General features: G+C 47.6%; 1 protein-coding gene across 1 annotated transcript; it reads left to right on the forward strand.

Annotated features, from left to right (window-relative positions):
* The first annotated feature begins 281 nt into the window (after positions 1–281).
* On the forward strand, positions 282–25,568 carry pa2g4a (proliferation-associated 2G4, a). The gene is made up of 18 exons (XM_056273664.1): positions 282–512; positions 1,872–2,000; positions 2,411–2,516; positions 10,734–10,803; positions 10,891–10,983; positions 12,157–12,220; positions 12,463–12,541; positions 13,314–13,392; positions 15,778–15,911; positions 19,285–19,379; positions 19,477–19,604; positions 19,726–19,779; positions 20,870–21,813; positions 22,717–22,767; positions 23,769–23,955; positions 24,054–24,079; positions 24,563–24,585; positions 25,269–25,568. The coding sequence occupies exons 1-13, from the start codon at positions 431–433 to the stop codon at positions 20,930–20,932; spliced, it is 1,176 nt and encodes a 391-aa protein (XP_056129639.1). The 5' UTR covers positions 282–430; the 3' UTR covers positions 20,933–21,813; positions 22,717–22,767; positions 23,769–23,955; positions 24,054–24,079; positions 24,563–24,585; positions 25,269–25,568.
* Positions 25,569–25,778: the final 210 nt, after the last annotated feature.

The following is a 25,778-nucleotide window of genomic DNA, read 5'->3' on the forward strand; positions in this document are numbered from 1 at the left end:
CGCGTCTTTCATGTTGCTGTGGTTTCTTATCAGAGCAGAGAACTGCAGTGGGCTAACGGTCCCATGCAGCCTGACCAAACAGCCTCCCTGACAGGTGAACAATGAAAGCTGGCGGAGGCGGCAGTCCCATGCAGCCTTACCCAACAGCCTCCCCTGAACGCTGGCGGAGGCGGCACATTCAAACACAATGCAACGTATTCAAATGAACAAGACCACGTGCCTCGTCTGGGTCGCGCGCACCCGCCGCATTTTGGCGGCTGTGGGAGCGTGACGCGCTCTGCGTCATGACGTGGAGGGGGTTTAGCGAGGCTGGAGGCCGCAAGCCGGAGCACATCGGGGGAGCCGAGGCGGGGGGGATGACCGAGCTGATTTAGGCGCTTCGCTTAAGGCGACCGTTGTGTAATTAAAGAAGAAGAAGCCCGCCGAGAAGATGTCCGACGAGGAGCAAGAGCAGACCGTTGCCGAGGACCTGGTCGTTACCAAGTACAAAATGGGGGGTGATATCGCCAACCGTAAGTAGCCGCCGGCGACTGTGGGTGAGGTGACCCGTTCTGCTGTGCTCGGCCTGCCTTGTGCTAAGCGGCGGAGCCATGTGCTTTGACACGCCAGTCACACGGCTTTAGCAGAAATACCGACCACGACTCCGATTTGATCCCAGCAAAGAGGGTGCAACCGGTCCAGGCTAGCTAGCTAGCCCACTGTTGTTACCTAACGCTTAGGAGCAGCGCAGCAAGGTTAATGATCAAACCCAGGGCTTCACCCCCCTACCCCCCTAGTTTAACGGTAACCTGACGCTAGCAGCCCCCTCAGCCCGACTAGCTAAGCTTGTGGCGTTAATTAACCCACGCCAGTTAACGAGTTGAGCGGTAACTAGCTTAGCGAATCGGCTGCCGGTGCGCAGTCAAACGGCCCGCCACACTGCAACTTCACCTTTTTTAAATTGTTTCTCTCCGGTCGAGGTTTGGACTTTTGTGGTTGACTCGGACATGAATGAAGTCTGTTAAGCTCGTGCGGCGGCGACCACAGTAGGTTAGAGACCCACCAGCGCCCCTTCGGATGTCAGGGAGCAGCAGGATCCGCTGACCCCAAGATGAGAGACGGACGGGTCTAACTACTGGGAACATGTGCTGGGTCACGTGTTGCCGGGTTCCGTTTTCTTGTTTTGTCATTGCACCTGTTCCCTCTGTGGATGACGCTGGAATGGAAGCTGATTATAAACGTTAGCTAGTCCTGCATGCTGATACTGCTGTGCCTGTGCAGACATGGTCCCATCTTACAGTCACTTTTTCTATCCTCTGGCCTAGAGTTGGGCATTATAATATTGGTATCGTGATATGAAACTACAAGTCATCTGGGATTTTGGTAATGGTAATGATACTTCACATGACTTAAATGTTTTCATTCCCTGGTTTGAACCCTGCATTACAGCAAAGTTATACAGTATTCTGAACGTATTGGACTGTTGTAGCTGAGTAAAACGAGCCGCTATACCTGCCTGGTCATCTCATCCACATGGCCAGTGTTGTAATGAGCATCCCTCAAAAATGTCTTGTGAGTTGGTAGCTTATGAAACCACCAGCAGTCACCCCCCCCCCCAAATATGTTCTCAACGTCAAAGTATCCAGTCAAAAGTGTAGTGATGCCCTACTCTGTCCGCTTTATAAGCCGACTGACGCCTCTGGGTCAAGTTTAGTATTGCATTATATTGTAAACATTGGGGTTTGTAATGTCAAGCCATAAAAAAAAAATCAGTCAAATTACCTACATGGTAATTTAGAAATTAGATGACCCTTCGTTTACCTAATTTCCTTTGAGAGCCCTCCTGGCCTCTAAACTTCTTAATCCTCTGCTGTGTCTCACTCATCGCCCAGAGGCTCTTCGCATGGTGGTGGAGGCAGCCAAGGCTGGGGTATCTGTGCTTGGCCTCTGTGAGAAGGGGGATGCTTACATCATGGCCGAGACTGGGAAGGTCTTCAAGAAGGAGAAGGAAATGAAAAAAGGTGAGGCCAGAGTCAGCTTGAGAAGTCATTAGTCAGGCAAATAATCAATTTGAAAACGGAGCTTTGCAATTATAAGGTGATTGTAATTAGTATATATTAGATCACTGTGTCTCCTGTGTGTAATTTAGGTCAGATCAGGTGACAGTGTTAAAAAGACCCTCGAGGCAGTTATGGGGCTCAATGTTGGAAGAGCTTTTGTGCCATCGCCCACATTTTAGATAAACTTTCACCAGAAAATTGACTTCATAATGTACTTGAGTGCTAAAGCATGACCGTGTATGGGGTATGAAATCAGAACATGTCATGATTATTTGAAGTGTCACAGCCTCTGTCTCGTTGGCAGGATGTCTTGCTAATACTGTGAATGATTTCCAAATGAAGATTTTGTGGTTCTCTTTTCCCTCTTTTAGGCATTGCCTTTCCCACCAGCGTCTCCGTCAATAACTGTGTTTGCCACTTCTCTCCCCTGAAGAGTGACCCTGACTACACACTTAAAGATGGTGATCTGGTAAAAATGTAGGCGCCACAATCTACTGTACCGTTCCCCTCTCCTCTGTATGTCGTGAGTCTCCCAAATGTGTTTTCCCCCTTCTCTCCTTATGCACTTAGTGTCGTGTCTTGTCTTCAGTGCTATATAGTATGTGGGGGCTGGTTTGCTCATTTATATGTATGGTGTTTATGCTGACTGCTTCTTTAGCAAGGTCTTGTCTGGCAGTCTCTCATGTGGCAAATGACAAGTAAGCTTGCAGGTGTTTCATTAAGTCTTTTTTCAGTACTTTTTTTTTTTTTTTTTGCTAACTTTTAACTGATTGATTGGATTTTAGCAGTGATGCATAGCCTTCTGCTAAATCCAATTCATCATGATTTGACAATGTAATGTTGTTTGCTGCCGAAGTTGGCTCATTTATCTTGGTTGTTGTTTTGCCACTTGTCCTCGTGTCTCTGACTCTTTTTCTGTTGTTTGTCCCGTGCCGTCATTGAATGTAGATTTTACAGTGTTATTTAAATTGTGTGGGGCAGCCGTTCATCAGGTTTATGTGGCCTTACATTTCACAAACCAAACGTCTCGCCTTCTCGACTGCTACAACAGGCTCCGTCTGCCTGTCGTCACAATCTCTAGCAATGGGATTTATAACAGGTGTAGACCCAGAGGTTACAGAACTTCACCTTCAAGTGTTTCCCTCTTTTTAACCACAGCGAAATCAATTGTTCATATTTGTCTCACTTTCTCTTATAATAGAGAGAAAGTTAGACAAATATTAACAACAGGAATACCAACACATCCTGTTGGAAGAATGAATGAATGAGATGCAGACCATAACTCTCTCTTATGATCTGCATCTTAAATGGTGTGATTTTTCTGAAGTGAAATTTGTTCATTTGCTCTCCGAGGATAATTTAATTGCCCAAATTGTACTCGGCCAATTACCCTATTTTCTGAGCCGACCCGGTCTTTGCTCCACCCCCTCTGCCATTCCGGGGAGGGCTGCAGACTACCACATGCCTCCTCTGATACATTTCTTTGGCTATATACCGCGTTACACCGTCTGTTAACGTGCACCACCTAGTACTGTCACGTTTATATTTAGACACTCGTCCGAAAGCTTCAGGAACAGCCAATAGCCTGGGTGCATAAGATGGCGTTGTTCGACTTCCGACGTACGAGTACTTGCACAAGAACTTCCGGTCTGGTTTGTTGAGAGAAGAGATGGTTTTGTTTTACACTCGCCGTTTGCAGGACCTCCCTAAAACCACGGTCAACGATGTACATCGCGTCGTGAGTGCTTCCTTGGTAGTTCAGACGAGCAAAAAAAGGAAAGGGGTTTAAGATGTATATTTCGAGCTACATTGGCAACTACTAGGGCGAGTAACGGCATCACTGGAACTACGCTAGCACTAGCTAACTTAAATTACCTTGCTACTTTGTTTCCATTTGGCAAAGGAAATTAAATGAAATGATACAAATCGGACGTACCTGGTGTAAAACCGAGTGTCGTCATCGGAACCTACAAATCGCCTTAGGCTGAATTTGGACTGTAGCTGGACGGTCTCTAGTTGTTTCTGGAGCACTTCTATTTGTTCCCTCAGTGACTCGTTTTGGGCCAGGGCATCGTCCAAAGCGGCAGGATTAGGAGCCACGCAATAGTCCTGCTCTTGCAGGCAGCTGCTGACATCCATCTCGTTATCAGAGGAGTCCGGAGCTGGCAGAGGGGCGACAGCAGGACGCTCCCACACACCTAGCCTGGGTGCGGGTTTGGAGTACTCATTCCACACAGAGTGTGGGGACAGCTCCCCTCTTGAGCCTCCTTAACACACCTGTAGCTGGCACGGCGAAAACACCCGGTTCAAAATACTGTAACGTAACATGCATGGATAAGTAGACACGTTGGCCGCTGGCTCGTGGGTCTGACCCTTTAGTCGAGCGGTTAGCGATGTCTCCTGCGGTGCGGGCGACACGGGTTCGCTTCCCGGCCGCGGCAGTTCCTGTGGCTGCGTTGTCCCCCGAATTCGCTACAATACCAACTACACACCTTTAGCGAAGATTCGGATTAAAAGAGAATTATAGCGCGCTGAATTCGCACACTTTGCCGCACAACGGTGCTCAGTGGAGCCTGACTTACGGCGTTGATACTTGAACGCCCCCCTTTGCCCAAGTTTTCGGACGGATAAGTTAGCAGCTAACTAATGATTCAGTAAGACGTAAGCATCCGGTTGTACAGGAAGTTCTCATGCAAACAGACACACCCGGAAGTTCCGCAGCGTGTCCCTAATGCGCCGAGCCTAGCGCCGGGATGGAACTGCGGCGGTGGCGCTTTCCAAGTTCGGTGAATTGGTTGGGGTGGTGGAGCCGTAGATTGTTTTTTTAAATGTGTGGTATCAGCGCTTTTTGACCGCCACCTTTTTGCTGCAAATCCGGCAAATGGCCTCCTCCAAGTTCTCGGGCTCTCCTTTGTCATCTGGCGTAAAACTGGCATGTACCCATAGCGGCTCCGCGACGACGTCCATGATGTTGACGTCAGCACATGCTCGTCCAAATGCAGTCGTCGAATATTCTGGAATAAGCGTCTCAAGATAAACGGTTTGTTGCCGCTAATTCACCACTCGCGTGCCACGGGCGCCACAAGATGACGTCATTAAAAGAGCGCCAGTCAAACAAGCAGTGGGAAACGGCGTGGAACTAGTGATGGAAACATTCTTCCAGCTGTTTTATACAAATGAATGGGAACGATTCAAACCATGATGCAAAATGATCGCGATCAGGCGATTATATAATATGTTTGACAGCCCTAGTCCAATATTTACATTTTACTTCATAGCTACATAAACGAAAGTTGGTGTAAGGATGTCACAGTGCTAAAGGAATCATGCAGCCCTCACTTAGAGACCTTTGTCATCGACTGTAAACCATTCTATTCACCGTGGGAATTTTCATCGATTATTCCGCTCGTTGTCTATCCCACCCCAGGCCCGTGTTAAAGAGGCGTTAAAACACCTGGCTGTTCAAATTACAAACATGGAGCACAAACATACAGACTCCCTACTCATTATCCTTGGGGATTTTAACAGAGAAAGCCTCAGCTCCAAACTGCCAAAAGACAGACGGCATGTTCAATGTCCCACCAGAGATAAAAACACTGTGGATTATTGCTACACAGTGTTAAAGGACGCCTGTCACTTTGTCCCCCCCTGTAGCCTCGGGCCTCTCTGATCACAGTCTGATTCATCTTATCCCAGCCTACAGGCAGAAACTGAAATCTGCAAAGCCTGCGGTTAAAACTGTGAGGAAATGTACCAGTAATTCAAAACTGGGGCTCCAGGCCTGCCTCGACTGCACCGACTGGAGTGTTTTTGAGGCCGCATCTACAGACCTGGATGAACATCTGACACCGTGACGTCTTACTTCGGCTTTTGTGAGGACATGTATGGGCCCACCAAAACTTTCGTACCTTCAACAACAATAAGCCCTGGTTCACAGCAAAACTCGGGCAGCTTCGTCAGGCGAAAGGGGAAGCCTAGAAGAGTGGAGGTGGGATCCGGTATAACAAAGCCAGAAATACGCTCACAAAGGAGATCAGAGGGGCAAAAAGGTGCTCCTCTGAAAAGTTGAAAAACAGGTTTTCTGCCAGCGACCCAGCATCAGTCTGGAGAAGTTCGAAAGACATTACCAACTACAGGAGACCACTGCCCCCCCCCCACACACACACACTGCAGGGAACCATCAATTGGCTGACGACCTAAATGGGTTTTACTGCAGGTTTGAAAAGCAAACTTTCACACCCCTCTCCAGTCACAACCAACTACACTCCCTGCCAGCCACTCTCCCTTCCCCACCAAACCCCAACCCACACTAAGGATCTGTGTTGAGGACATGTGCCAGCTCTTCCAGAGACAGAAGACCAGGAAGGCACCAGGCCCGGATGGCGTGTCACCCTCCTGTCTTAAAGTCTGTGCTGACCAGCTGGCCCCCATTTTCACACTGATCTTCAACAGATCACAGGAGCTGTGTGAAGTCCCCTCCTGCTTCAAGAGCTCCTCTATCATCCTGGTCCCCAAGATACCCCACATCACAGGATTAAATGACTACGGGCCTGTTGCCCTAACGTCTGTGGTCATGAGATCCTTCGAGAGACTGGTATTGGCTCACCTGAAGGAAATCGCAGGCCCCCTGCTTATCCCCCCGCAGTTTGCCTACCGAGCAAACAGGTCAGTGGAGGATGTAGTCAACATGGGATTGCACTACATCTTCCAACACCTCGACTGCCCAGGGATATAAGCAAGAGTCCTGTGTGTGGGCTTCAGCTCAGTGTTCAACACAATCGTCTCAGATATCCTCCACTCCAAACTCACCCGGCTCACTGTACCAGCCCCCATCTGCCAGTGGATTAAAAACTTCCTGACAGACAGGAGGCAGCTGGTGAGGCTGGGTGAAAAAAATCACATCCAGCATCCGAACAATCGGCACTGGCGCCCCCCAGGGATGTGCGCTCTCCCCTCTACTCTTCTCCCTCTACACAAATGACTGCACCCCAGGTGACCCGTCTGTTAAACTCTTGAAGTTTGCGGGCGACACAACCATGATTGGCCTAATCTGGGATGGTGATGAGTCTGCATTTAGAATGGGAGGTTGATCAGCTGACCCTCTGGTGCGGCCATAACAACCTGGAGCTGAACACGCTCAAAACTGTGGACATGACAGTGGACTTCAGGAGGAGTCCCCCAACACTGCCCCCCCCCCCCACGGTGTCTACGGGGAAAACCTACAGATTTCTGGGTTCCACAATATCCCAGGACCTCAGGTGGGCACCCAACATGGACACAGTCATCAAAAAGGCCCAGCTGAGGATGTACTTTCTCCGCCAGCTCAAGAAGTCAAACCTGCCTCAGGAACTGCTGATTCATTTCTACACTGCAATAATCCAGTCTGTCCTCTGCACATCCATCACTGTTTGGTTTGGGTTGGCCACTAAACAGGACAGGGACAGACTACAACAGACAGTTAAGTCTGCAGAGAAAATCACTGGTGCCAACCTGCCCTTCAGTCAGGACTTATACACCTCCAGACTCAGGAAACGGGCAGCCAATATCACTGCAGACCCGTCACATCCTGGTCACAACCTGTTCCAACTCCTCCCCTCTGGTAGGCGCTACAGAGCACTGTACCCCAAAACAACCAACTACTATAAAAACAGTTTTTTTCTGCAGGCTATCATTCAAATGAATGCTTAACACTGTCAATATATCCAACCATGTTGTATATACTGCACCGTGCATGTTGTATATACCGTGCTGTACATTGTACATATACTGGTACGTTCTGTCATGTACATCTACTTCAGGCATGTGTGTAAGTAACCTGCTAACATGTATTTCAGCATCTCTGATATATTCTCTGCACCATTGCACTTTATCACCTCTTATTTCTCCTGTATAAGTCAGTCCTTGTGTATATACTATGTGAAGACTGTTGTGTTGTAGTGTTGCTATTCTATGTTAAGTACACTGAGAGAGCCACAAAAGCGGAGTCACCTTCCAAGTATGTGGAAACCTAACTGGCCAATAAACCTGATTCTGAATATTGAAGAAAAAGCACGGCCGCTCCTGTGGTGCGCTGGTCAAGACGCATACTTCTGAAACACAACGCCCACAGTTTGAATCCGGCAGTTGACTTTCGTTGCATGCTGCCCCCTATCTCTCTTTCCCTTTATTTTTTTATCAGTCATATCTACACTGTCCCTATAATGAAGACACAAACTGCCCAAAAAATATAATTCTGAAAATATCTTAATATTTACTCCACTTCTGTCAGTGCTGGACCACTAGCTGCCACAGGACTGACACTAGATATGCCACACTCTTTACTAATATTTACTTCTCTAGCCATTTATAACAAATATTTGCTTTACTGCCAGATACACTAATGAAAAACAAGGTGAAATTGATGTGTAAATGTAACTGAGTAAACACAGGTTTAAAATAACTGAGCAAACATAAGTTTAGTGACATGTAGGCTGCTTGACGGATAAAAAAAATTAAAAGTCGGCCACATGTTTTCACATTTTTATTTACAAACTAAAAACATAGTACAAACGTATTTACGTGTTGGTAGGCAACAGAATAGAATTTTATCTTTTATGAAGTGTTGCTAAACTATACGTGTTACTAAACTTGTGTTTGCTCAGTTACGTTTTACGTAACGCAATTTTACTCTTGCAATAATAAAACGGGTGGCGCAGTGGTTGGTGTGATCACCTCACAGCAAGGAGGTCCTGGGTTCGAGCCTCGAGGTAGTCCAACCTTCGGGGTCGTCCTCTGTGTGGAGTTTGCATGTTCTCCCCGTGTCTGCGTGGGTTTCCTCCCACAGTCCAAAGGTCAGGTGCAGGTCAGGTGAATCGGCCGTACTAGATTGTCCCTAGCTGTGTGTTGGTTGGGGGGGGGGGGCACTGTGTTGGCCTTGTGGCCTGTCCAGGGTGTCTCCCTATCTGCCGCCCAATGACTGCTGGGATAGGCTCCAGCATCCCCATGACCCTGAGAGCAGGATAAGCGGTTTAGATAAAGGATGGATGGAATAATAAACGGAGGATGATGTTTACATGCCACAGTTTCACTCTTACAATAATAATCACACGGAGGACGCGTAAAGAGTGCATTTTTGTGCCTTTTTATTCAAAACGGGCGAAATCATAACCTCCTTGGTGGAGGTAGTTACATAAAATGAATGAAAAACGAAAGTAGAAGGTGGTTGCTCAACAACCATCCTAAATAAAGTACCAGTAAAGCACATCTTAACGTCTCTTATCACCTAAAACAGACTTACAAATAAAAAAGAACATCTTATTGTCTCAACATCTAAAACAGACTTATGAAAGAAAAAAAAGACTTGTGGCCGCTGACTTGTCTCGATAACAAACCTGGAAATTTGGCCTCGCCCTAGTGGTACTGGCAGGTAGTGGCACTGCAGGCTGGAGTCGCCCTAGTGGTACTGGCAGGTAGTGGCTCTGCAGGCTGGAGTCGCCCTAGTGGTACTGGCAGGTAGTGGCTCTGCAGGCTGGAGTCGCCCTAGTGGTACTGGCAGGTAGTGGCACTGCAGGCTGGAGTGCCTACTTAGCTTGCTGTCACCATGACCCGACCCCGGAGAAGCGGCTGGAGATGAATGAGTGAATGAATGAACAATAGTGCTTTAAAATATAAAAACTGACCAGAGAGAGGGAACACTCCGAAGACTAACACATGAGCTTCTTCTGCTCCTTCAGATTTATTTTTAAGTGTCTTATCATGTTTACGCATGTTGGAAGTAGCTTGGTGCGACTGCCTCGCCAGCCGCTGGCGCTGCAGACATCACGGGCAGCCACTGGGATGCGTTGGCATTCCTGTTGGAAGAGGTTCCTCACTGAACACGTTTCAGCCACTTGACTTAGACGTTAAAAACGTGCCTCGCTGCTGCAGGTTGTGGATAATGTCAGTTTATGGCTCCAGGACAGAGCACTGTGGGGCATGTGAGACACCTGTAGATGGCGTAGCTGGACAGTAAAGCGTTAAAAGGATTAGAACGTTATCGGGTTCAGTATAACTGGTACTTATCAATTACAATAAGCCTTGGTCGGCTCTGATACCGATGTCGCGTAACGGATTGAGACACCCCTAATATTCTCACACAGTCTTATTAAAATTCAGCAATTGGGGGGCATCCGAGTAGTGTAGCGGTCTTTTCCGTTGCCTACCAACATGGGGATCGTCGGTTTGAATCCCCATGTTACCTCCAGCTTGGTTGAGCGTTCTTACAGACACAATTGGTGGTGTGGTGTGTCTGAGAGTGGGAAGCCGGATGTGGGTATGTGTCCTGGTCGCTGCAGAGCACCTCTTCTGGTGGGTCGGGGCGCCTATTCGGGGGGGGGCTGGGGGGAATAGCATGATCCTCCCAGGGAACCTACGTCCTCCTGGCAAATTGCCTCACTGTCAGGTGAAAAGAAGCGATTGGTGACTCCACATGTATTGGAGGAGGCATGTGGTAGTCTGCAGCCCTCCCCGGATTAGCAGAGGGGGGGGGGGCAGCGACCGGGACGGCTCGGAAGAGTGGAGTAATTGGCCAAGTACCACTGGGGAGAAAAGGGGGGGGGATCAGCAATAGGTTTGAAACATAAACTTGAATTTGATGTGACAAGTTGAAAATTTTACATAATTTGTATCTCATTATGCACTGTTCTGTCCTCTCCCTCTTCTTCTGTGACTTTGCAGAGATCTTGGCGTCCATGTTGATGGTTTCATTGCAAACGTCGCCCACAGCTTTGTTATCGGAGCCACGAAGGTATTGGCCATTTTGTTGTTGTGTTGCTTTGCCTTATACACACTGTTGTCTTGTCAGCCCTGTTCTGACCACATCCCACTTGTGTAGGAGAATCCCATCACAGGACGCAAAGCTGACGTCATCAAAGCAGCCCACCTGTGTGCAGAAGCTGCTCTTCGCCTTGTCAAACCAGGGAACCAGGTAAGTCTGGTCCCCTCCTCCTCCTCTCCGCCAACCCTGATATGTCACGCCTTTCAGCAGAAACAAGGTTTGAGGTATTACCCTAGCTGCTGAGATTACTCAGCCAAATCCAGAACCACCGATGGGTATCTGGGGACACTGAGTAGTAACCACTCTCCCTTCCCATAACTATTACTGCGCAAGTGTCCATGAGCAAGGCTGATGCTGCAGTTGCCTAAAGACCACATGAAAAGGCATTTAGGGCATCCTGAGCCTCTGCAATGTGACACACTTCCGAAAGAAACGGACCGCTGTGGTGGGGTTTACTTTTGGACAGGCGGGCGGTTTTACTGACATGAGTGGTCTCCGACCGGGGTTTTCACACAGCCGCAGGTTCGGGGAGAGGAAGGCGTGTTTTCACATGTGACCTGCAGAAGGTGCAGCTGTGTCACATGATGTTGCAGCGTGTCGATGGAGGGTTTTTTCTTTTTCTTTTCAATTTTCCCCCTTTTTTCTCCCCAATCGTATCTGGCCAATTACCCCACTCCTCTTTTTTTTTGAGCCGTCCCGGTTGCTGCTCCACCCCCTCTCTGCTGATCCGGGGGGGGGGGTGCGCGCAACCGGCCAGAAGAGGCGCTAGTGCGGTGACCAGGACACATACCCACATCAGGCTTCCCACCCGCAGACATGGCCAATTGTGTCTGCAGGGATGCCCAACCAAGCCGGAGGTAACGCGGGGATTCGAACCGATGAGCTCCGTGTTGGTAGCCAACGGACTAGAGCGCTACGCTACCCGGGCGCCCTGAATGTGATTCTTGATGCCCACCCACACATGCAAACAGATGTAACTATGAATTTGATGCCTTTTCCAGGAACAGAACCCAGAAGATTCTGTAGATGCGGAGAGAGGAGCAATATTTTTTGTGATTTTTGTTTTTTCCCCTTTTTTGGGGGGGGGGGGGCGGTGTAATGATAGACAACTGAGAACTTGATGCAGACAAAAGGGGTAAAGTGGAGGAAAAGACATGTTTCGTTTTGTGGGGTCATGAAGTGGTGGAGATGTAAAGGTCCGGGCAGCTTGCAGGCGTGATGGTAACTGTGTTGTGCTGTTGAAACAGAGCACACGTGAACGTGATCTCTCTTTTTAATTCATCATGAAAGCACATCTTTTCTCTTTCTCTTTCCTTCCCTCAGAATACTCAAGTAACAGAAGCCTGGAACAAGATTGCTCAGTCGTTCAAATGCTCACCTATTGAGGGTAAGGGTGGTTTTTCTTGGGAGTCTTTTTTTCTCTTTTATTTGGCCTCAAGTCTGGTTTTGTCCATGAATATCCTTCCTGAATCTCTCTGAGTTTGTTCAAACAGGAAACAGCTAGTGGACTAGTTTCCTACCATGCCAGCGTACACGTTTTAGAGGGGGGGGGGGACGAACTAACTGGAGGTTCAGAGAGATAAAATTGTGGATTTTGTGTGTGATGTTGTCTGGTTGGTTTTGTGTCAGGGATGCTGTCTCATCAGCTGAAGCAGCACATCATAGATGGAGAAAAGACCATCATTCAAAACCCCACAGACCAGCAAAGGTACCGTCATTCCCTCAGTGTGTCACGTGTTGAGGAAGACTTGCTGTTCTGTAGCTGTTCAGCTTAGCCGTTTGGCACTGACCGGCAAGCGTTTTCAGATCTCTTCTATTATTTCAGTTCTTCTTTTTTTTTTGGATCCCCCCCCCCCCCCCCCCCAACAATTGTACTTGGCAAATGACCCTATTTTCCGAGCCATCCTGGTCGCTGCTCGACCCCCTCTGCCGCTCTGGGGAGGGCTGCAGACTACCACATGCCTCCTCCAATACATGTGGAGTCACCAGTCGCTTCTTTTCACCTGACAGTGAGGAGTTTCGGGGATGTAGCACGTGGGAGGGTCGCGCTATTCCCCCCAGTTCCCCCTCCCCCCACAAACAGGCGCCCTGACCGACCAGAGGAGGCGCTAGTGCAGCGACCAGGACACGTACCCACATCCAGCTTCCCACCCGCAGACACGGCCGATTGTGTCTGTAGGGATGCCTGACCAAGCCGGAGGTAACATGGGGATTTGAACCACCGATCCCCGTGTTGGTAGGCAACAGAATAGACAGCCATGCAGCCCAGACGCGCCCCTATTATTTCAATTCTAACAAAAATCCATATCTGCTAGTTTCACACAGCAGCAGCCGTGTTGCTGAAGATGTGTTAGTGAGTGAAACGCATAAAATGATGAAGGGTTTCCAGCCGATGCACTAAAGACACACTTGTGTTGCTAAGAGATGTTGCTGGTCTTGACTGTTGTGTTGACTGACTGCTGTTGCCTCCTCACTGGCAGGAAGGACCACGAGAAGGCGGAGTTCGAGGTGCATGAAGTCTATGCCGTGGACGTGCTGATCAGCACTGGCGAGGGGAAGGTCAGCCATGTCCTGTTTTTATTTTACTTCTCTTCATCCTCTGACGGTCCACGTACATAAAGTTCCAGTACAGCTCATCACTTCCAAATCTTAAAGAAACAGCCCGTCTGTCCCCTTTAACCTGCATTTTCAGCATGTTTGATTTCAGCTAGGTTTACGCCTGTTGTTTCAATGCAACCCGGTGCAACCGAACTGCCAGATCCGATCTCAGCTCGGGTTTTGTTGCTGTGTCCTCTAGGGTAGGGAAAAAAATTGATTCACTCGGGTACCGTTATTCTTTTTTTTTGCGGTTTGATTTTGTTTTTTTAATTCCTGAATCGGGAAAGGACAGTTTAAGTTCAATTTCAGATGTGAAGGATGTGACTTAAAGGCTCACATTTGTGCTGTGCAGTTTTCAGGGGCTCTATTCATTTTGGCCCAACATTTTATTTAATTTAATTTCTTACGGCACTAGCGGGATGATCACAAACAATTAAACGTAACACTTGACTTCGGAAAGTATTTTATTTACCACTTTTATATGCAGTATAGCAGTGATGCTGCTGGACTAAAACTCAGGAAGACTGAGATGTGATGTGCATGGTTTTTGGAAATAATAACTCATGGTTTACAGTCTCTAGAAGTGTGTGATTAACTGTTTCCCGTGATCTAGTGTTAAAAAAAAAAGCAAATTGTAGTATCGAATCGCAGTACTTGTAAAGTTGAAATACTTAAGAATTGCAATACATATTGAATTGGCACCCAGGTGTCGCGACAGTGTGGGATTGGGAGATGAGCACATCTTCCCCGCCCTCGTGTCCACATGCGACACGTGGGTATGAGCTCTGGTCAGCTGTGAGATGGGGTTTATATTTCCTGCATGTTGAGCTAGTGAAGAAAAATGTTGCTGGGGTTCTTCCTGTAGGAGCCTTGCAGTTTGGGCTGCACAGTGCCATCCAGAGTCTCGGGAGTGGAACAGCAGCAATTTCCTCTCCTTACTCCAAGCATTCTGCTGTTACTCCGCTCGCTGCTGCACTCCAGCTCTCACGTTCACATTTAACTGACCTTCAGTGCACATGAAAACACATTCTGTTAAATAGGCTCCTATAAACAACACACGGAATGAGCCAGTTCTAAATTGTAGAGGAGTTGTGAGCTTATTTTTACAGATTGGGTGTTTCAGTGGTTCGCATTTTTGCCAGCAGCTCAGGTTTAAGGTTGTTTTTTTTATTCCGATTCAAGTTAAGACCGTTGTGAACCCAAGACTTCACTGATCTGAATCTAATGGTGGTAAAGATTCAAGACAATAGCTTACAGTGTAGGTTAGTCTATTTAATGATGAGAAATGTTATTAACAAAATGAATGTAGTTGAATTTCATGCCTTTATGTGAAGCACTGAACTGCCTCGGTGTAGGAAATGTGCTGTATAAATAAACTTGTCTTGCCTCGGCTGGGATTATAGGCTGGGATGGAGCGGCGTCGGAGCGAGGGAGAACACCAGTGTGCTCAAAAAGCCGCTCCTCGGGCGTCCGGGTAGCGTAGCAGTCTACTTCGTTGCATACCAATGCAGGGATCGTCGGTTCGAATCCCTGTGTTACCTCCAGCTTGGTCGGGCGTCCCTACAGACACATTGGCTGTGTCTGCGGGTGGGAAACTGGATTTGGGCATGTGTCCTGGTCGCTGCACTAGCGCCTCCTCTGGTCGGTCGGGGTGCCTGTTCAGGGGGGAGGGGGAACTGGGGGGAATAGTGTGATCCTCCCACGCGCTACGGCCCCCTGGTGAAACTCCTCACTGTCAGGTGAAAAGAAGCGGCTGGTGACTCCGCATTTATGGGAGGAGGCATGTGGTAGTCTGCAGCCCTCCCCGGATCGGCAGAGGGGGTGGAGCAGTGACTGGGATGGCTCGGAAGAATGGGGTAATTGGCTGGATACAATTGGGGAGAAAAGGGGGGGAAATTCCAAATTTAAAAAAAAAAGCCGCTCCTCACCCCCAGGCAAAAGCAGGCTGCTCTGCTCTGCTCACATATTCTGGTCGACTCTGACCACAGCATTGTGAGGCACCAGGTCTGTGGATCACACCTACATTTCTTTTCCTCCATGCTTGTCCATGTTCGTGGGGGTGGAGACAGGAAACTAATAGGAAACAGGTGGGGGTGTTAAGATTGTGGCCAGATTTACATCCACACATAACTAAGATCCTTTAACAATGTGAGCCAGGCCACCTCAAGACGTGGCTTTTCAGGTTGAATCCCAGTGTAGCCAGATCCATCTGGAGGGCGACACCAGATGTGTTCTGGTGTCATCAGATGCATCAGGCTGCACTGAAAGGACAGGTGTAACCCTGGCCTCTGATATCCTCAACACTTCTATTCTCTGCTTCTTGTTCACTGTTTGATTCCTGCCCAGGCTAGGGATGGAGGACAGAGGACCACCATCTACAAGAGGGACCCCAGCAAACAGTACGGTTTGAAGATGAAGACCTCCCGTATGTTCTTCAGTGAAGTCGAGCGACGCTTTGACGCCATGCCCTTCACTCTTCGGTAGTAACAACACGTTTTTTCTGTGAATTTTATTATTTCAAATAAAACTGGTTTGATGGAAACCGCAAATGTTGAACAAAATCCCCCAAATCTGCATAGAAGTTATTAAGCCCGTTTGCGGTAAATACACTTTTTATTTGATCAAAAGAAATGCAAAAATTGCAATGTAAAAGAATAATTGAATGAAAAAATGAAATGCAAATAGAACTGAATCCATCCATCCATCCATTCCCCAAACCGATTATCCTGCTCTCAGGGTCGCGGGGATGCTGGAGCCTATCCCAGCAGTCACTGGATGGCAGGCGGGGGAGACACCCTGGACAGGCTGCCATTATTGTCTATTTCTTAATCTTAACCTCATGTAGGTGATGGCAGATAGTAAGAGATACAGGTAGATGGAGGAGGAAAGAAAATCCTGCCAGCTTGAACCACAAGAGCAACACACTGGGTCAAAATGTATGCATCTGGGCCGTGTGTTGTCAGTGTCGAAACAGTGGCCAGTTTGTTCCAGTGTCAGTGGTGGTGTCTACGATGTGAATTCCTGGATATCAGATGTTCATCTGCAGTTTCTGTTGTGGACCATTAATATTTGTTGTTGAAGTGTACTGAAATAGCATATCACATGGTTCAGCTACACATATGTTCAAGTTAAAAGAAAAAAGGTTATGAGTGCGGCTGCAAGAACGATACTTTCCACTCATATCTTGGGATGTTTGATTTGAAAGAGAAATTAATTTAATCGTAATTATAACTTGGGTGGGCGATATAGACAAAGTCAAGTATCATGATATTTTTGGACCAAATACCTCGATATTGATATTGTGGGGATGACTATTGGCGCGCTCACCAAACATTTACACACTCAGATTTTTCATAAATAATCATTGTTAATGCTTATATAGTAACTAAGTGGGTAAAGGTAAATAACAGAACAGCTAGAACAGTCTGGTAAGTTAAGAAAGCTACACCACTTTACTGTGATGCCGCCTTTAAAACCAGGAAAAGACAACATTTATGCCGTATCCCAATATTACCATATCCAAACTCCCTGATGATATCTAGTTTCATACCGCGATATCAATATGACATCAATATGTTGCCCAGCCCTAATTTAACTGTTCTATCTGTTACCCCCCCCTGCTCTTACATCTGTTTCTATCCGTTACCTCCCCCTCCTCTTCCATCTGTTTCATCCGTTATCCCCCTCCTCTTCCATCTGTTTCTATCTGTTATCCCCCTCCTCCATCTGTTTCTATCCGTTACCTCCCCCTCCTCTTCCATTTGTTTCTATCTGTTATCCCCCTCTTCCATCTGTTTCTATCTGTTATCCCCCCTCCTCTTCCATCCGTTTCTATCTGTTATCTCCATCCTCTTTCATCTGTTTCTGTTATCCCCCTCCTCTTTCATCTGTTTCTGTTATCCCCCTCCTCTTCCATCTGTTTCTATCTGTTATCCCCCTCCTCTTCCATCTGTTTCTATCTGTTATCCCCCTCCTCTTTCATCTGTTTCTATCTGTTATCCCCCTCCTCTTCCATCTGTTTCTATCTGTTATCCCCTTCCTCTTCCATCTGTTTCTATCTGTTATCCCCCTCCTCTTCCATCTGTTTCTATCTGTTATCCCCTCCTCTTCCATCTGTTTCTATCTGTTATCCCCCTCCTCTTCCATCTGTTTCTATCTGTTATCCCCTTCCTCTTCCATCTGTTTCTATCTGTTAACTCCCCCTCCTTTTTCATCTGTTTCTCTCTGTTACCGCCCCCTCTTTCATCTGTTTCTACCTGCGGATGTCTCTTGTTTTTCTAAGACTCCCTCTGTACTGATGGGTGAATTCAAAAAGAATGGATTACAGCTGCTGATAGTGCCGTGAATTGTGCATCACTTGTAACGCTTTCTGCCCTGTCTCAAGGTCCCCTTCACAAAAGATCCTGCACTCCCTTGTGTTGATGCAGTTGCACACGGGACCGGGGTTCGCACCCTGGTCTTGTCAGATCTGGCTATGACCGGACTCGACGAAGCAGCAATAATTGGCAGTGCTGTCTTCGGGGGGGGGGGGGGCGAGTCAGCTTGTGTTCATCACATGAATACGTCTCTGTGTGTGTGGGGAAAAAGCAGTGGTTCAGCCTGGATTCACCTTGTCACCAAAGTGGCGAGGCGTCTCCTTTGAGACTGCTGGCCGGAGAGATGCAGTTGGCGAATGCATGCAGTATGAGGGTGGGTGTTTGAACTAAAATAGGGATCGATTGGCCACTAAATTGGGAGAAAAAGGGCAAAATCAGAAATAAATTTATATGTATATATATAAGAAAAGATCCTGCACTAATGATATTACAGAACAAATATGCCTGTAAAGTTTTGCAGCCGAGTACAGTTTGCCCTTGTTTTGCGTCTGATTGCGACTACCCGTGTGGCAAAGTATGAATGGTGGCTTTACGCCAAGAACGCAGTAGGCAGGTTCAGTGTCATCGGTGGTGTCATCAAGCGTAGCAAGAATTGTTTGAGCTGGCGGCCTGTGTCTGTGAATGATTCAGTCTCAATTAAATCAAAGGGTGATGTTCTCCTTCCAAATATCCACTCATGAGCACGCCTGGCGTGACGACACCTTCGCCTGGCTGCAGTCGCCGCTGCCGTGATCACTGGGAAGGCAGTTACCACCAGCTCTCTGAACACACTAGTAATACTCACCCTAACTGTGTGTGGCTTTTAGTGCTGCTGTTTTTGAATCAGACTTTTTTTGCAATGAGGCTCATTTGTGTAGAAAGGGGCCAATTTTGTGCCAGATGTACGCATATTACCTGGTTTGAATATGTGCACATAGCACCGGAGCACCAAAACGCTATTTGCTGGGCAGCACAGTTCGGGGTGTGTGTCACCCTTTGGGGGCACTTTGAGCGTTACTCGGTTTCTTTTGTCTTATTTGTACAGGGTAGCGGCCGCAAAAGCCACGCAGTCCTGTTGTGAGTTCGCCAGTGGGTGTTTTGTCAGTGATCTTTATTTGGGGAGCTTTAACTGTGAGCCCTCCCTCATGCCTCTTGGCGCTTGGCCGACCAATCGTGGAACTTCAGTGACGCTGGTCACCTGATCCGGCGGTCCAGTCATGTCAAACTGATCAGTCCGTCAGCAACACTGGCATTTGTAGGGCGGGCCTGCTGCTCTGGTCCAGCCAAAAAACAAAAGAACTTGTGTGATACTAATGAATTCTTGTTAGACGCCATCCGTATTTGTCGTGGCTGTGTGAGTACAGACGTTTAAACACGTCTGATGGAAATGAGCCTCACCTCACATGATTTCGTTTTGGTGACAAAGTTGGATGGAAACGTGACTACAAAAATGTAGCTTGGGTTCTGAGAGCTCACCCCTCATGCACTTTGTTTTCAGGGCTTTTGAGGACGAGGCCAAGGCGCGTCTTGGTGTCGTGGAGTGTGCCAAACATGAGTTGCTGCAGCCTTTCAGCGTGTTGAATGAGAAGGAAGGTGAGTGTGCATCTGTCGCCTGTGTGTGCTGCGTGCAGTCTGGCTTTTTATTATTTCTCAGCCCCTCCAACGAGTCCACCACCTTCTGTGTTTCCAGGAGAGTTTGTAGCCCAGTTTAAGTTCACGGTACTGCTGATGGCCAATGGGCCCCACAGAATCACAAACGGACCCTTTGAGCCCGAGCTCTACAAGTCAGAGTACCAAGTCCAGGATCAAGAGCTGAGGGTAAGGTGGAGAACTCTCCCAGCTCCTTTTGTCACATGCTGGCTGCATGGAATATCTAGTTGAAATGGCGAGCATGTAGAATATGAACTACAACTGAACTGTCTCCTCTCCTCTGCTCCAGACTTTACTACAGAGCTCTGCGAGCCGCAAGACGCAGAAGAAAAAGAAAAAGAAGGTATGTGTCCGTTTAAAAGAAAATTGGTTTCCTCCGGCTTGGTCGGGCATCCCTACAGACACAATTGGCCGTGTCTGTGGGTGGGAAGCCATGGGTATGTGTCCTGGTCGCTGCACTACTGCCTCCTGTCGTCGGTCGGGGCGCCTGTTCGGGGGGGAGGGGGACTGGGGGGGAATAGCGTGATCCTCCCATGCGCTACGTCCCCCTGGTGAAACTCCTCACTGTCCGGTGAAAAGAAGCGGCTGGCGACTCCACATGTATGGGAGGAGGCATGTGGTAGTCTGCAGCTCTCCCCGGATCAGCAGAGGGGGTGGCGCAGCGCCCGGGACAGCTCGGAAGAGTGGGGTAACTGGCCAAGTACAATTGGGGAGAGAAATGGGGGGGGGGGGGGGGGATCCACAAAAAAAAAAGAAATTTTTTTAAAAATGTGCTCTGAATATCAACGGACTTAGGCAAATAACCATAATCACATTACCCCTTCATAAACACATTACCCCTTCATAAACACATTACCCCGTCATAATCACATTTCCTCTTCATAAACACATTTCCTCTTCATAATCACATTACCCCTTCATAAACACATTACCCCTTCATAAACACATTACCCCTTCATAATCACATTTCCTCTTCATAATCACATTTCCCCTTCATAAACACATTATCCCTTCATAATCACATTACCCCTTCATAATCACATTATCCCTTCATAAACATCCCTTCATAAACACATTACCCCTTCATAGACACCTTACCCCTTTATAGACACATTACCCCTTCATAAACACATTTCCCCTTCATAATCACATTACCCCTTCATAAACACATTTCCCCTTCATAATCACATTACCCCTTCATAAACACATTACCCCTTCATAATCACATTACCCCTTCATAAACACCTTACCCCTTCATAAACACATTTCCCCTTCATAAACACCCCACCCCTTCTTCCCCAGCCTCACCCGTTCCTCTCCTTTCATAGTGTTACTAGTAAACCATATGAAAGTGTATGTGTCGGGGGGTTTCAGAATGTTATGTTCGGGTCAATGACAACCCTGTCTTATTCCTCCGTCTTTACAACCTGTAGGCCTCTAAGACAGCGGAAAACGCCACTGGACAGCCGACGGAGGACGCCAAGACGGCAGAGTAACTGCTGCCCCTCCACCCATACTTATACATACGCAACACCCCAAAGAAAGGCAGAAGACAAGACGACCATGACCAACACCTCCCCAGACTTTTACTTCTCGATGCCACCACACGTTTAGAGGACTGGGATTTTTAAATGAATCATTCTGTTACTGCTGAAATTGATGGAACCCTCAAAAACCTGAGTTTGTGCTTAACCCTTTACTGCATTTCAAAGAAGCATGGAAGAAATTGTCTTTTTTTTTTTTACTAAAGCGGCCTAATAGCACAAAGATTTTTCACAATTTTGTATATTAGTGATAACGATTTTACATATTTATGTTGCCAAGCGGTGAAAATGTGCAACAACAGTTTAGTGTTGTTAAAGCGAAAATAAGCAAAAAAAAATAATTGCTGTGAAATGGAACAAATCGGCGGCTTTTCTTCCTCCACCGATTTAATTGCAACCCGCGATCTTAAATACGATGGCCGACATGCAAATCACGGAGGCCGCGAGTCTGCAGAACCTCCTTGTTTTGCGGTTACTTGATGGGGTGTTTTGGTTTCTGTTGCGGCGTAATATTTTACTTTGGCAGCTGCGCAGACGTGCACAACCGATGAGACGAACCAACCGGATGTTTGCGAACAGCGGAAGGGACGTTGCACCAATCATTCACGTTGTTTGTGTATGCCGCCGCATACACGTGGCCGCCGCGTGGCGGAAGTGCAGTAAAGGGTTAAACTGCGCATGATCGCGTTTCAACAGGAAGCGCAGCCTTGTGTCGACGTCTTGCCCACGTTGTTTTGTACCCGACTCATGAAATGTTACGATGCAGGCGAGGTGGTCTGAACCTTTTTCTTTTTTTTTAATTAAAGAGGCAAAAGTTTTCAGAAGATTAAATAGTAAGTAAACGGCAGCGCGCCTGCGCCTCAGCCTCGCAGCCTGGCTGTGGTGGTTACCCGGATATGGCGTGAGCAGTTTTCAGTTTGGTTTTGCTTTGCTTTGCTGAGGTAACCTTTAAACATGCGATTGGAAGAACGAGATGAAATTGGAAAAGATGAACCAATGAACTTTTTTTTATATATATATATTGGAACAAACTGCCAGATGTACTGCCATCCCCCTGACACGCATACGTTGTGGGAAGACGCGTGCTCCGGAGACGCGCGCTTCACCGTCAGTGGAAAACGTTTTTTTTACTCGTCCGAACGACGACGGCTCTGCGCTTTACTTCCCAGCATCCTTCGGGGTGTGGCGCGCACGGCGGCGAGGTTTACGAGCCGTCGGGGACCTGCGCCGCGAGGCGCGTTACCCCCCCGAGTCGCGTGAGAGCGCGCGCCGGAAGGGACGGGAGCGTCCGCGGAGTCGGCATCTCGAGAATGATCCGGTCTTGTTCTATAGCCACGTCACTGGGAGGAGGAACTTTATATCCAATGAAATAAAAAAAAACATTTTAATATTTTTTTTTGTTTGATTTCTTCAGTAAGGCCCCGCGTGAGCCGGATTGTGCTTGTTATTTACTGCGCGCGCGCGCAGCCCTCCCGGAAACCACTTGTGTGGAAGAATGTCAAAAGCGTCAGCATCCGGACGGGTTCTAGACCCGGACCAAGGGAAGGGGGGCGAGGGGGACTGTAATGGTCTGTGTTAGCTGTAGTCATCTTAACAGACTGAGAATGTGATGCCGAGCCACAGTGTGAACAATTATGGGAAACGGGTTGTCGAGTAGTCCATATGATGTACGATGTGAACACTTTTCTAATCTTACCGTTTGAAAATAAAATTTAATAATTTTTTTACATTGGCAGTGAAATGGTCCAGATGAATCAGAGTTTCGTATTCAAAACAGGTTTTGACAGGTAAGCCAAATGCGGTACATTTGTTGTATTGAAGAAGCAGGAGGTAGGATAAGTCGTACTTGTTAACGTGTACTATTACTTAATTTTTTAGGATATTATTTTATGTTTTCTACAAGTGTGTGTGTGTGTGTATGCATATCTGTATTATGTATAGTATGCTATATGTATGCAAGGAGTAGAGGTGACAAAGGTATATGAGTTTAAACACTTGGGGTCAACTGTCCAAAGTAACAGGGAGTGCAGGAGAGAGGCGAGGAAGAGAGTGCAGGCAGGGTGGAGTGGGTGGAGAAGAGCGTCAGGAGTGATGTGTGACAGAAGGGCACCATCAAGACTTAAAGGGAAGGTTTACAAGATGGTAGTGAGACCAGCTATGTTGTATGGTTTGGAGACAGTGGCACTGATGAAAAGACAGGAGGAGGTGGCAGAGATGAAGATAAGATTTTCATTGGGAGTGATGAAGAAGGACAGGATTAGGAAGGAGTATATTAGAGGGACAGCTCAGGTTGGACGGTTTGGAGACAAAGCAAGAGAGGCAAGATTGAGATGGCTTGGACATGTGTGGAGGAGAGATGCTGGGTATATTGGGAGAAGGATGCTGAATATGGAGCTGCCAGGAAAGAGGAGAAGAGGAAGGCCAGAGAGGAGGTTTATGGATGTGGTGAGGGAGGACGTGCAGGTGGCTGGTGTGACAGATGCAGAAGACCGGAAGAGATGGAAACGGATGATCCGCTGTGGCGCCCCCTAACGGGAGCAACTGAAAGTAGCAGTAGTTGTGAGATTGAGTTTCTGTGATATATAATAGGGTAAGCGATGTAATCAAACATAGTCATAATTGTTTTGTTTGGGAGTTTGAGTCCATTAAAATCACAGCCTCCGACCAAAGACGGGCTGATAGGAGCGGAGTCGGTTAAGATTCCTTTAATGAGACATAAGACAGAATTGGGGACTGCTTTAACTATGGATATAAATGTGTTACGAGTGCCAATCAAATCATATTTAAGGCAGAAATTCCCACATGACGAGACTGCCGCTGCTGTCAACTGACTCGCCGGCAACTTCCCCATGACTACATTTCCCAGTATAGCAACGCAGGGATGACGGGCGATTGAATATGACGTAACACCCTGTATAAGTACCGCCTTCGTGTTGCGTCACATCCTCTTTCAGTTGCGCTCCTCGCTCGTCGAGGTAAGGTGGAAAACAGTCCGCGGACGATTTCGAAAATAATTTGCTAAATGTGAGCCATCCTCAACCACTAACGCGCTTTCCCCACCTCTCTTCCACAGACCCATCTCCACAGATGAGAGCCAAGGTTTGTGACGCAACGTTTCCGTCGCCTTTTGGCGGTTTTCCCGTATCGCCGTCGGAACCCGTTAACAATACAGCTAGCTAGCTAGCACGCTGCGAAGCGGCTGGCTAACGCTAGCCCAGCGTGGCTAACGGCTAGCCCAGTGTGTCTGATCCCACAAACTGAACTTCTGTTAGATTTTGTGAAGCGTTATTACATGTGCTCTGCTAGGGTTAGGCTGGATTAATGTTAGTGATACCTTAGAGCCGACGGGGTTTGGCGCATTGATGCTAACGTTTTAGGCCGGCGCTGCGCCCCGTGCGGGCTCCATGCCGCTGGTCCGCATTCGGGCTCCTGGCCATGTGTAAGTGACGCCACAGGCCTAGTCAAACGAAGCGCCACAGTTGCGGCGCTGCGAACGGTCGTCTTGTTTTTCACTAGCTTTCTAAGCATTTACTGCTGTACTGTGCCACTGCTACACTAACTGCTCCTTTATTTTTCTTGCAGTGGAGGAAGAAGCGTATGCGCAGGTAAGAGTTGTTTGAAATACGAGCCCTTTAAAACGTCATTAGGACGTGTCTGCAACACATCACACGCAATAGTCGCATACACGTAAAGACGAGACTATTGCGTGGCCCTTAAGACTATGCAAATTATGATGTGCACATGTTGTGAATTTCAATTTGGCTGATGTGTAACCTGGCCAAGCCAGCTGTAAACCTTTCACTACAGTCATTGGATCATTATTTCCATAAATCACCATTAGATGACTCATGTAGTTGTCCTTTTTGGATGTATGCATAGTAAGTGTGTAGCTGTGCACACTTTTGCACTTAAGTGGCAATGTTTGTCTTGCAGCAGTTGTGCTGTAATTGCTCTTGCACCAGGCAATGAGTATTTACACCAGATTGAATGTTCAAATACTGTTGATGGGAAATTTGACTTTCAGGTGGAATCTAAAAGCAAGGGCAGTTGGTGTGGTTCACTGACAAGGGTCTTGTCTTCAAGCCACAAGTTTTTTAACATGGGGGACCTAACAGATATCACATGCAACCTAACACATGTTTGCTGTTGAACTCCGGGCCACGCCACAACCTTTGTCTTAATGGTCTTCCTCCTGCATACCTGCCATCTTTTTTTTTCCAACTGGCCCTCAGTGGCTATGCTATGTCTATGTTGTTGCATTGATTTCTCAAAACGTTTCTCCTCACAGGCTGAAGCGTAAAAGGAGAAAGATGAGGCAGAGGTCAAAGTAGGCTGCCCCGGTTGCCCACAGCTGTGATCCTGTCAACCTTCCCTGATGGCTGATGCTTCACAGCCCATGAATGCTCCCAAGAGCTGAAGTGGACCGCATGGTGCCAGACCTCATTAAAGAAGCAAAGATGAATCCCTTGTTCAGGACAGCCAGCTGTGGGTGTCTTCGTTTGGAAGTTGGCCCAGATGCATAAATCATCACTCGACACCAGAACCACACCTGCTTTAAGATGATAATAAATTTTGGTTGCCAACATAATTGTTCATGTGGTTTATTTTACACGCTTCATTAATGGTTTAGATTTGCCAGAAGTTAGTCTTGTGGTCAGGGTAGGATAGCGCAGACTGCTCCATAACTGGGTTAGCCAAGATGAGTACAGGGTATGCTAGTTAGTCCATGGGTAGCCATTGTGTAGACTCTAGTCACACTAGAATAAAGTAAAATGTGGGTGACATTGACAGCAGATCT

The sequence above is a fragment of the Lampris incognitus genome, chromosome 2, assembly GCF_029633865.1.
Source record: "Lampris incognitus isolate fLamInc1 chromosome 2, fLamInc1.hap2, whole genome shotgun sequence".
Lineage (NCBI taxonomy): Eukaryota > Metazoa > Chordata > Actinopteri > Lampriformes > Lampridae > Lampris > Lampris incognitus.